General features: G+C 38.4%; 2 protein-coding genes across 5 annotated transcripts in view; both read left to right on the top strand.

Moving 5' to 3' along the window:
* The first annotated feature begins 1250 nt into the window (after positions 1 to 1250).
* LOC143863220 (uncharacterized) lies at positions 1251 to 2279 on the top strand. Its single transcript, XM_077373886.1, has 4 exons — positions 1251 to 1541; positions 1629 to 1733; positions 1826 to 1913; positions 2013 to 2279. Exons 1-4 carry the CDS (start codon positions 1383 to 1385, stop codon positions 2072 to 2074), a joined length of 414 nt encoding a protein of 137 aa, XP_077230001.1. The 5' UTR covers positions 1251 to 1382; the 3' UTR covers positions 2075 to 2279.
* A 4845-nt stretch (positions 2280 to 7124) lies between these two features.
* The window catches only part of SWEETIE (HEAT repeat-containing protein), a 135689-nt gene continuing 130043 nt past the window's right edge, over positions 7125 to 12770 (top strand). For 3 of the 4 annotated variants that reach the window (XM_077374177.1, XM_077374174.1, XM_077374173.1), the window contains exons 1-3: positions 7125 to 7375; positions 8950 to 9157; positions 9686 to 9792. In XM_077374177.1, the coding sequence (XP_077230292.1) occupies positions 7214 to 7375; positions 8950 to 9157; positions 9686 to 9792 (477 nt within the window). In that variant the 5' untranslated portion in view covers positions 7125 to 7213. The remainder of the gene's footprint in view (positions 7376 to 8949; positions 9158 to 9685; positions 9793 to 12770) is intronic. The other variant, XM_077374175.1, reaches the window with a different exon arrangement.

Here is a 12770-nt window from a genome sequence, read left to right as displayed (position 1 = left end):
CCGGCCATGGCTTTTTTCCATCATGTGAATGTTAAGAAGAAAGTCACTTTTACAAAAACAACCAATAGGGGCGCCCTTGAGGCTGATTTTTGCAAGGGCGCCCTTCATTCTATCAATCCTCCTTTTTCTAATCTAAATAACAGTAACAAAACCACTTTGGCCACGACAATGCCTTGAAAGGAAATGCGTGAATGTTCATTAATTCAGGTACCCAAGTAGATGCAGTGTTGCCAAAACGTACGGGTTGCGTGAAAGAAAATTGCTAAAAATACGTAGCTGTTAAGCTCTTTTTACGCATTCAATTTTGGGCCCACATATGCTAATTAGACATCATTAGACCCGTTAATCTCACTAGGGTACCCAAGTTTGATATGTTACCATTGACCCCACCTTGCTCGGATAATCCTAGCCCCTAGATCCATCTGTCCACATTCATTAAGATCTGATATTTACATCTCATGTTATAGTACAGACACCCCCTCTCAGCAATTTAAGCTTGGCCGATGGCTTTCACAATTCTAAATAGGGGTGTCAATGGACCCAAACGGTCCGATTGACCATCTGAACCTGTTATTAAACGGACATGATCTAGATCCATTGACACATTTCATATCCTTGTCATGGGATCCGAATATTATTTCCTATTGGATCCTAAATCCAATTTTATTGTACTATTTTATGAAAATATCATCCAATTTTTTTATACATTTAAATATTGTTTCAGATGTATTTTTAGTAAAAAGAAGTCGATGAATGATAGACTGAAGAGCGCCTTGTAAAAAAACTAGTTAGAAGCACACCTCTATCGGTCCATTTCAACCGATTCCAATTATTGCAATTTAATTTTATATTTGTCAGCCATTTACACGTTTTCCTCTGCCTTATAAATGCAATTTTCTTTAGATGGACTAATGGTACGCCCTTGTGACGGGATTTTGCAATGGCGTCCTTCAGTCTATCATTATATACATTCTTTTTTCCAAATATTTCCAATTATTACTTTCCCAATCATCCCTCTTAATTTTCAAGCCACACTCTTATATTCCTTCTATAACCAATGATCGAACCCTAGCCTCCCTCCCCTACTTATGAGAATTATAACCGTGTACGATGTAAGTAGGACCTATTAGGACAATTCCCATTTAACACTTCCTTATTTCCAAAGGAACCCCAACATCCCAGACCTTTATGAAAGGAAAGACAATGGAATCTCTTCTCAATAAATAAGACAAGGCTCACCTTGACCAATGTCTCTAGTCTCTACCCCTTCACCTAACCTTGATCCCTTACTATAACGCCTCTTTATTTATCATTTCTATATATAGCCTCGTCTCTTGGTATCAACGCTCTCACGCACTCTTTCTCTACCATTTTTCTATGATATGAACATGGACATGGATGCTAATCCTGAGTCCGATGAAGACGTTTCGTTTGCAGATATCAAAAGGCAGATTATGTTATTGACCATGGACGAAGATGAGGTACCCAAACGCAAATCTCTAACCACTCTCAAAAAGAACCCCCCTCTAATTCCTCTCCAGGCAAGCTTCAATCATTCTCATGTGTTTTATTAATCCTTAATCTTTCTTGATTCCATACTTAGAGCAACTTTTCCTGATTTTTTACAGCTGGGTTCTTTTGACCATTGGACCCAAAAGGGCAATCGTGATAGTCCTCTCTGGTCTGTTAACGAGAACCAAGATCCGGGCCCGACCACAAAAGAGCCAAACAATGTAAGAACTTTGAAGCTTAAGATATATTTTTCTCTATTTCAAACGGGGAAAATTTTCCCATGAAAGTAATTTTAGAATGAAAATACATGCAGGTCTGTTCACGGGGATTACTGCCTAAGGAGAGCAAGGGAACCGGGGTCTTCATTCCTCCTTTTCGTTACCGAAATACTAAGAAATCTCGTATATTTTTCATCCTTGATCAGAAATTTTCATCATCAGGGTTAAAATTAATTACTTTCCATGGAATTTAAGAATCTTGTTTGTTTTTGTGACTTTCAGGGAAGAAAAATAAGGAAAGAATCGACGAAAAATCAACCAATAATGAGGGGTCTCTGCAATGAAGTAGAGTAAACGAAGACTGCAAAGAAGATTTTCCAAAAAAAACACCTGTGAAAGAGACCGAGAATGCATACGTGCATGAAAGCAATAATGTGTAGTGTCTCGGTTCAATGTCTCGGCATGTGATTGGTATACAAAAACAGAAAAAATAAAATATTTTGGTCCCATCCCATGTTTGGTTGCCTTTTAGCACTAGGTTTATTTTAATCCCACTCTTGTAATAAACTCATGAACCAAAAATAAGCTTGAGAAGAATTTTTTTCTACCCAACAGTTCAAGCAACCAAACAAAGGTTTTTTTTTTCCCACCATATCTCCCAGGGTATTTTTTTCTCCCACATAACCAAACATGGGATTTTTATTTTACCAGGATACTTCCAGAACTCTTTTTTTTCCCACCTATCTCCCAGGGTATTTTTTTCTCCCACATAACTCACGGGAACAAAAAAAACCTGGCAACCATACAGAGCAGAGATATCTTAAGGGGGGGCACTAAAAGTGGACGCAAGCCCATTATTTTTCTAGCCACGTGGCCTAAGGTTCTATTGAGTATGACATGGTTAGGATTCTCAAGGGCCAAAAATCAAGTCAAACATCTTATTGTAACATGGGGTTTGCTAGGGAGCATCGCAGAAGGCATTTCGCGACAGGCTGTTGCATGAGAGAGCAGCCACATATGTACAAAAGACAAGATGTGGCCGCTCTCTCCTGCAACAGCCGGTCCGCGAAATGCCTTATGTGATGGTCCCTAGCGAATCCCTTGTAATAATATTATGTTGAATAATATCCGTGCCAACATATTTTGATAATGGGGCGAACTCATCTTGTTTTACATTATTTAACCCGCTATTATTATAAGCTTTCAACAGCTATTTAGAAAACGGGATCCCATTTAGAAAATAAAGAAGATGGTGAAATTGACCTAGTGATTTTTGGATATTCTGAGGATTCATGCCTCCTTCTATGTCTTCTTGCGCGTGTGTCACTAGAGAGGCTCTTGTCCATTTTCCAAAATGGGATTCCCGTGCGGATATCAATAGGCTAAATAATGTGTTCCTTTGGTCGACTGGTCGAAAACTACTAGGGTTGCTAGCAAAACTGAATCTATTTTTGTTAAAGAAGGGGTTACATGTACAAAAAAGACAAGGAGGAGTCCATGTTGAATCTTGCACTGATAAAATAATGAAAATAAGACAGTTTTTGGATTATGTTAAAATAAGATATTTTGCATTTCCACACATGATTGACAACACATGTAATAATATCTTGGATTATGCTAGAATAAGACATCTTATTTGCAAATGAGCCATTAAAGTCTCTTTAGAAGTCATTAACTATAGTTTGAGGATTGGAATCAAATTATTACAACTATATTTGCATATAAAATTATGTACAAATAACTTTTGGAAGGTTTGAAATTTAGTTGGAGCTATAATAATTAGAGGAAGTATAGACTGAAGGGAGCCCTTGCAAAAAAGAGGTGAAAGGGCTTCCCCATTGGCTGCACATCACCATCATGTTTGACTTTTCGGCCGTTATTAATGCATGATGGTGATGTGCAGCCAATAGGAGAGCCCTTTCACTTCTTTTTGAAGGGCACCCTTCAGTCTAGAATTCCTCTAATATCCGTGAACTTATAATCTCTTGGGATTTGCTAGGGACCATTGCGGAAGGCATTTCACATACCAACTGTTGAATGAGAGTGTAGCCACCTCACATGAATTAAATGAATGCTGTACTCGTGCAATAGCCATTCTGTGAAATGCCTTATGCGATGGTCCCTAACAAATCCCTAATCTCTTATATCTGATTGCACACATCAAAAGGTAACATTTTCCTTTCCTGATAAGTTGTACTCTTATTTCTAATATTCAATGCAAACATCGAGTGATATAAGATATTGAGGCTAGATCGTGGAGAGCAAATCAACCACTCAAGTTAGTGCATACTGACGTTTGTCGTCCAATGCAAATGTTGTCTCTCAACAGAAGTAGTTCTCATCTTTGTTTATCCTTTCCAAGGGGGGGTTACTTTCTTAAAGACAAATAGATGCACCTATTTCTTGTTTTTCTTCAATTAAAAGCTTATGTAGAAAAACAGAGTGGTCATAATTTAAAGGTCAGGTGGCAGGCGGTGAGTTCAAACCAATGTTCAAAGTTTGGACATTAATGCTGTCCAAAGTCCATACTATGACATTTCCCTTTTTATGACTACTCTTTTTACACTAAACGGAGGTGGCTTTGGGAAGAAATAGGGGCCAATATATCATTTCCCTTTTTCTGTTGGCTAGTGATATTCACACTACCATGTTATGATAATGGAACTAACTCACCTTGTCTTTATTGTTTGTAATTTTTGTGAAGGAAGTCTACTGCTTTGCTCTATTTGCAAAAAGAGTCTTCTAGTTTGGCAATTTGCAAATACAGTCATCACATGCATTTTAGTGAAGTTTAAAAATCGGGTCATGCCATCAAATTGTGACCAAAATACCGATCCCGGATTGTTTTTGACTCGTGAAAATACCAAAATGTTCTAAGAGAAAAGTGTTGGGGCGCTTAAGTCCACCATTTTCTTGGCGCGCTTAAGTGGTTATAATGCCTCTCATTTGTTTAAATGTTTGGGTCCCAAGTACAGGAACCAATGGGAGGCGTTATAACCACTTAAGTGCACCATAAATTGGTGAGCTTAAGCGCACCAACGTTTTCCTCATGTTCTTATATCAGAAAAGAAAAAAAATTACATTATAAAAGGATCAAAATGTTCTTTTTATATGTGTAAAGACAAAAATTACATCCGAAAAGACCGAAGTTAAAAGGCCAAAATATCCATGACGGTTAATGATATGTTTTGAATCAAGGGTATGGGGATATCATTTCTATATATACTGCCTTGGACCATGCTATGTATGGGTGTAAAAAAATGGGCCAATTGATCCCGTCAAAACGTGACATGAAAAAAATGGTGGGTCCCACTATGTAAATGGGCTCTAGCGGAGATTGTAGGTCCTACCCCCATCAAAACATGAGGCAAAATGGGGGGCCTTCCCGATGCATGGGTTTGGGTTGAGTTGGTGGGACCCACTATACCAAAACAAATTACCGCATCACGGGTATTTTTGTCTTTTTACTAGGTAATTTTCATCTTTTTACATATAAGGACATCTTGGTCTTTGCTTGAGTAAAAAAAAATTCCACTGTGGGTATTTTGGTCTCAAGTTGAAGGCACGACCTGATTTGCAAAGCTCATTGAAATGTGATGACTCTATTTGCAAATTGTGAAACTAGAAGAAGGTTTTTGCAAATAAAGCAAAGTAGAAGACTTCTCGTGCTTCTCGAAGTGATATATCCACCCCTTTTTTACTTGGGACAGCTATCTTGGGCGTATCTATGAGTGCAGAGGGGGCTGATTTACTTCACGTGGGAAGGATTCAACGGGCCAAATTGACACGTACACTGGAGGTGGTTGTCCATTATTGAAAGGGATAAATACAGTTACACCCCCTCAACTTTTTGACACATTCAATGATAACCCTGTAGTTTCAAACTCACCAACACCACCCCCTGACTTTTCAATGTGTATAAGGTAGACCCCCTCAGTTGATGGTCCGCCCAATAATCGAAGGGTTAGGAATTAGGATGATCCTATGGAGTTGATTTTTTTGGCACATCCTATCTATGTCAGGACCCATCAAATGAATGCTTTCGATCATCTAAACAATATGGGCCCACTGTATTTTTCGTCAGCGGACTAGAGAAGGTTCTCTAGTCGACCGATTAGAGACGAGATCTTAATTAGCATTGATAGTGTTTCAAAAGAGGGGGTCTACCTTCTACATTTTTTGAAAAGTTGGGGGTGTGTTGATGAGTTTGAAACTATAGGGTTAATGTTGAATGGATCAGATAGTTGATGGAGGGGAGGGCGTAACTGTAATTTTCCCTTATCAAAATATGGTAGTGCCAATATCAATAGCCTTTCTCTTCTCTTCTATATTATTCTTGTTAACAACATAATGACAAGTAGTGTTACGTGCCTAATCGGCCGTAACACAAATAGACAAGAAAAAAGATAGAAAAGAAGGGAAAAGAGGTTGATTCGAGGCAACCGGACCTCCTAGCGGCTCGATTCGAGAGGAACCGTGACTCTTCAAAACAAAGTCTCCTCTGCTATTGTAAAAATCGTCTCCTCCATTTCATTGGATTGCTTCTACATAAATACAAACAAGAGGGAGTGCCACATCGCAAGCACACTTACGCACTAACAAGACACATCATAAATAACTAACTCCCACTACCCTAAACACACTAGCCATAACTAACAACCATGACACTAAAACACATACCCACTACTATGCTAATGCACTAACTAACCCAACATACATCCAAAGAAAATAGACATAACAAGTAGTCACTCATTTCAATCTCACAAATGCGAATCAAGGATTTATGTATGCCTTTGCGAGTAGGGGTGTAAACGAGCCGAGTCGAGCCAGGCTCGGCTCACAAGCCTTACCGAGCTTGGCTTATATTAGGGGCAATCATATATTCACACCCCTCATCTTTCCTGGACAGCCCTAACTAGTGTAATTTGACTACTTTTTACACCACGGGGGGTGGTCCAAGTAACAAATGGGGTTCCAAAAAAGAAGTGACATATTTTGCCTCCACCTTTCACTCCATAGACAACCCTTTTAGTGTATATATTAATATATAATATATATATTTAAATATATTAAATCCTTCTTAACGAGCCGAGCCGAGCCTGGCCTAGCTCGGGCTCACGAGCCCGGCAAGGCGGCACGGCTCGGCTCGTTAAGGACTCGAGTAGAGCTTTTACGAGCTGAGCCAAAATTGACACCTCTATTTGCGAGCATGTGTCCTACATAAGGATTACGCGTGGGAACTATTTTTCATCGGAACGTCGAACCGCAGTGATCTAGGGCTACGATTTCACAATTTGCACCGTGGGCCACGGCGATCTAGGGCTACTATTTCCGTTTTCTGTACCCGAGGGTGCCAATATCATTTGGAAGGCAACGTTTTCCTTTCCTTGGACCCTCTCTCGCTCTCTCTCTGCTCGCTTTAAATCTCTAGACCGACATCCTCATTTACAAAGGCGCGGTATTCTTTCTTGCCTGCAACTTTCATGGCGAAACACGAGAGGGAGAGTATCTCTCTCTCCAGATTCGGCGCTCTCGTCGCCCAATTAGAATCGATTGTAGCTTCTGCACATCAACAGCCTCCAGATGCTCTCCTTTGTTTCGATCTCCTCTCAGATCTCGTCTCAGTCATCGAAGAAGATCCTAAGGCCAGTATTTCCCCTTCTCTTTTCACATCTTCCCTCTTTTTTCTCTCATTTTTCGGATCCATTAGGTTTTTTATTCGAACTCTTCGTTTACTTTCAATCGATTATGCATTTCTCGCCGCAATTGCTATAGAATACAATGCAATCGATTGATTGTACTGTACAAAATTTGGTGGAAATCGTTATTCTGTAGAATGTAGCTTGATCTTAGTGTATTGAGTTCGTTTAAGGTTTTTTTCTGATCCATTAAGTTTTCTATTCAAACTCATAGTTTACCTTTCAATCGATTCTAAAGTTATGCATTTCTCGCCGCAATTGCATAGAATACAATGCAATTGATTGATTGTACCGTACAAAATTTAGTGGAAATCATTTTTCTGTAGAATGTAGCCTTGATCTTAGTGTATTGAGTTCGTTTAAGGTTTTTTTCTGATCCATTAGGTTTTCTATTCAAACTCATCGTTTACCTTTCAATCGATTCTAAAGTTATGCATTTCTCGCCGCAATTGCATAGAATACAATGCAATTGATTGATTGTACCGTACAAAATTTAGTGGAAATCATTATTCTGTAGAATGTAGCCTTGACCTTAGTGTATTGAGTTCGTTTAAGGTTTTTTTTTTGATCAATTAGGTTTTCTATTCAAACTTATCGTTTACCTTTCAATCGGTACTCAAATGCTGCATTTCTCGCTGTAATTTCTATAGAATACAATGGAATTGATGAAGTGGACTGTACGGATTTAGTTGAAATCGTTATATCGACATGCTTAGCCGGCTTCTGTACAATGTAGCCTTGTTCTTAGTGTATTGAGTTCGTTTAGGGCTTTTTCCATATCCATTAGGTTTTCTATTCAAACTTATTGTTTACCTTTCTATCGGTTCTCAAATACTGCATCTCTCTGCAATTGCTATAGAATCCATCGCAATTGATGGATTGGACTGTTACGGATTTTAGTGGAAATCGTTATATCGACATGCTTAGCCGGTCTCTGTACAATGTAGCCTTGTTCTTAGTGTACTGAGTTCGTTTATGCCTCGTTACCCTCTTCTCTCTCAGTTTTCAGATCCCGTAGGTTTTCTATTCAAATCATTGTTTACCTTTCTATCGCATCTAAAATGCTTCATTTCTCGCTGCAATTGCTATATAATCCATCTCATTTGATGGATTGGACTGTAACTGATTTTAGTGGAAATCGTTATATCGACATGCTTGGCCAGTTTCTGTACAATGTAGCTTTGTTCTTAGTGTATCGAGTTCGATTAAGCCTTCTCCCTGTCTTCTCTCTCTCTCTCTCTCTCTCTCAAATTTTCAGATCCATTAGGTTTTTTATTCAAACTCATCGCTTGCCTTTCTATCACAAATGCTATATTTCTTGCTGCAATTTCTATAGAATCCATTGCAATTGATGGTTTGAACTGTGTATGGATTTAGTGAAAATCGTTATATCGACATGATTAGCCGCTTTCTGTACAATGTAGCCTTGTTCTTAGTGTGTTGAGTTCGTTTAAGGTTTTTAGATTGGAAGATTTGTGATAGGCGTAGAATATTGGATAATTGAAGTTCTTTCGTTGCAGGAATCTATCCTCCAGTGGCAAAGGAAGTGCGAGGATGCTTTGTTTTCTCTGCTTGTTCTTGGGGCTCGTCGTCCAGTGCGACGTCTGGCCTCATCCGCCATGGCAAGTGTTATAGCGAAGGGGGATGGGATTTCGATATACTCGAGGGCTAGCAGTCTCCAAGGCTGGTTTTCGGACGGGAAAAGAAGTGACCCTCTCTCTTGTGCTGGTTGGTATCTGACGTTATTTGGTGATTTTAAACTTTTCTTGTGATTGCTGTTTGTGACTTTTCTTGTCTCTGTTAGTGAATTATTCAATTTTCCTTCTTTGTAGAGCGACATGGTGATTTATTCATCTCTTTTGTGAAAACAGTAATGATAAAATACATTAACACGACTTGTTCATTTTGTTTTGGCTGAATTTTTTTTTTTAATTCATTTGTTAAGAGATAAAACAGAGCAAAATCGATGCTCCTCGGCCCTAGAAAAAACTACACACTACCAAAATTCTAGGTCACCAATGTGTCACAAGTCGCACCCTAATTTGCTAGGTGATCATCTTGACTATTTCAAAATTTATTTTTCACACTTCTGTTTATATCATCTACAAGATGTACTTTACATTCCTTAAATATTGAATAGTCACTCCTAAAATTCTATGATTTCATTTCACTGGAAGAGTGGATTTGCATTTTCATTTGCATTGTGTGTTTATGCATTTCTTTTCTGTTATTTGCTTTTGTGGAATCTGTTTGTAGGTGCTGCATTATGCTTGGGAGAACTATACCGCTTATTTGGGCGAAGGATTACTTCAGGTTTGACTGAAACAGCCAACATTGCAGCAAAACTGATGAAGTTTCATGAGGTATCCATATTTGAAGAATGATTAATATAGACTCTTTGGTTATTATCAACTGTAAGTATCTTACCATTCAAAAAATAAAAATAAAAATAACTGTAGCTGTCTTATACTCTGTAGAATGATTACTATATTTGAAGAATGATTACTATAGACTCTTTGGTTATTATTAACTGTAGGCATCTTACATTCTTACCATTCAAAAAAAAGAAAAAAAAAAACCTTAGGTATCATATACTTTGTATTATTGTCCACTTCTTCATATTTTTGGAAGTCTAAAAGACTTTTCCATGCTTTACTTAACATCATTATTTGCAATAATAATTTGAGAAAACTAGAATATGCGTATGTGAAATGATTTCAAGCTATGAACTCTATATGTGCTCTATTTTCATCTTGCGTGCTATGTACTCTCTATGTACTCTATTTTCATCTTGTGTTTCTACTATTGTACTTCAAGCTGCAATAATGCTTTATTTTTATTATATTTTTTTGAATGTCATTAATAGTGAATGAAATATTATACAGAAAGATTCATGAGGAGGCAGGGGCTATGCAATACAAATCTAGTATATATTTCTAGCATGTGGTCCATTGTGACCTGGTGGTCACGGGTTTGAGTCACAGAAATAGCCTCTCTCCGAAGTAGGAGTAAGGCTGCGTACATCTCCCCAGACCCCGCAATGGCGGGGGCCTCGTGCACTGGGCCGCCCTTTTATGTGGTTTATTTTACCATAAGCCTATGCCCTACACACTCTACTGTATAATTACCTGACTTATCCAACTTTGAATTGCCTTTTCTATGATATACGTGGCATGCCATGCCATTTTATATCCATTTACCTGCCATTCCAATCGTGATTTTCTAAATATTTTCTTGTGGTTCAATACTTGGTTTTAGTTCAATATTTTGAGGGCTATGATCTACGAATCAATATTTTATTTCCATGAGTTATTATTATTGATTTTTGTACTAAAGGTATATGGGGGCCAACAAGTACTTTTTTGGTCTATGCTCTGAAAGACAGGCCCTCATAAGCATCTCAAACTTCTTTTATGGTGTGGCTTGGACTATCGATGACCGATGCAAAATCCTCTTGTCATCTGTTAGTCTAAGTTAGAGAATGTCCCAGTACATGTATGTTCTATGCGAGTCTTGATATAGTTTATTAAAGTGATTCAACCTTCTACATCAATGGGTAGGGTAGGCCCATCATCTAGTTTCTTAATATAGTTTATGAAAGTGATTCAACCTTCTATATCAATGGGTAGGGTAGGCCCATCATCTAGTTGGGAAGTGGTCAAGACATTGTTTTCTTTCTTTACTAGTGTTTGGTGTGTGGTCCCTTTGTTCTTGTATATCCTCATTGCGACGATTCTGTAGGGAACTTAATATCTTTAAACATATTGATCTGCCTATTGACCTCTAAGGAAAAAGAGAAAATTTATTAGGTCGGGTAGAATTTATGTTATATCTTTCTAATCCTATCTTTGTTTTTTTTACTGTTGGCTGTCTTGTAATTTTTTTGGATTATTATTTTTTTTTTTTCACACATACTAATATAGCTTCTGATGCTAGTAGCATCCGGAAACTTATGAATATCATCACTTACTAATTCATAATCCTAAAGATATAATTGTTCTTGGAATTCTGAATGGGATTTGTGCAACTTACTCGTATCATTTGTGAATTGGAAAAGGGTGTTTTGGTCATAACAGAGGCAATTGGGCATTTTTTGAAAAGTTTTGTCCATTTTCATAGGTTCAATGGACAATTCTAGATGCTTACTCCCCCTTCCGGTTTGTTTCAGCTTTTGATTTATGGGAAGGTTAGCGTGTGATATACTTGGAAGAGTCCCATTGTCCCAAGGTGGTTCTAAAGTGGAGCCCGCCTCCTCCTGGATGTCTGAAATTTAATTTTGACGGTTCTAGTTTTGGCAACCTGGGGCCGGCTGGTGTAGGTGGTTTATGTCGCAATTCTAGCGGTGAATCTGTTTGGGCTTTTTCTGGTCCCCTGGGAGTCTGCGATTCCAATGAAGCTGAGGTTAGAGCGGCTTTTGAGGGTATCAAACATATTGAGAGGGGATCTTTAAATATTTCTATTGTGGAAGGCGATTCTTTTAATTTTATCAGATGGCTTCGGGGATCTGCGTTGCCTCCTTGGAGATTTTGGTCTATCTTTGATGAGGTCAATGATATTGTTGGTGGTTCTTCTATTGTCTTCGATCATGTGTGCAGATCTGCAAATGGCGAATCTGATGCTTTCGCTCGGGAGGGTGTTGTTATGGATGTATTGGAATTTTTTGATTCCATGCCTCCTTGAGGCTCTTGTACCTCTCTTTTCTTTGTTGTTTTCTCCTGGGTGACCTCTGTCCAACATAAGGGCCGAGAACTGCTTGACGTACTCGCGAACTGTGCCCGCCTCAAGTTTCGCCTACTTGTTGCTTGAAAGTAACCCTCGCCCTTCCTCACAACATTCCTTTTTTAATATATCTTTTCCTGTTTGCCTCTTCAAAAAAAAAAAAATGAACAATTCTAAAAATGGAGTGCACAACACACTGTGCGCAACTCCTGTTATCTCCCATTCATGTGTTCTCTCCTCTCTTCTCTTCTCCACTCTCTCTTCATTCTTCTCTCATGTAGATCAACATGGTATCAGAGCTTCAAGTTGAAGTGACCCTTCATCCAGATGTCTGAGCTGACCAAAATGTCAAACTCCTTCCTAATCAGGGAGTGTTGCTAATGCTGAATGATCCTGGTTGATAGAGAAGACTGGTTGGGAAACTAATCTATTTCACTGTCACCCGTCCAAAGATATCATTTGCAGTGGGTATGGTTAGTCGCTTTATGAGTTCTTCATGTACTTCCCACCGGCCAGCTGTCATTCATATTATGAAATGTAGTTTTTGAATAGTTTTGTAGAATTATCCATTGAAACTTATTTTTAGTTGGATTAACTTTGCCATTCTCAAGTCACCGTGTTT

The sequence above is a fragment of the Tasmannia lanceolata genome, unplaced genomic scaffold, assembly GCF_043159265.1.
Source record: "Tasmannia lanceolata isolate RefF3 unplaced genomic scaffold, GAP_Taslan_0.1 ptg000044l, whole genome shotgun sequence".
Lineage (NCBI taxonomy): Eukaryota > Viridiplantae > Streptophyta > Magnoliopsida > Canellales > Winteraceae > Tasmannia > Tasmannia lanceolata.
The sequence above is the reverse complement of the archived record's forward strand: the minus strand, read 5'-3'. Positions and strand labels throughout refer to the sequence as shown.

Bases quoted from the DNA above. Each gene is read 5' to 3' on its own strand.
- LOC143863220 (XM_077373886.1), top strand. From the start codon at position 1,383: ATGAACATGGACATGGATGCTAATCCTGAGTCCGATGAAGACGTTTCG. The intron at 1,542-1,628 runs GCAAGCTTCAAT...GATTTTTTACAG, and splicing joins CCCCTCTAATTCCTCTCCAG to CTGGGTTCTTTTGACCATTG. The intron at 1,914-2,012 runs GTATATTTTTCA...TGTGACTTTCAG, and splicing joins CCGAAATACTAAGAAATCTC to GGAAGAAAAATAAGGAAAGA.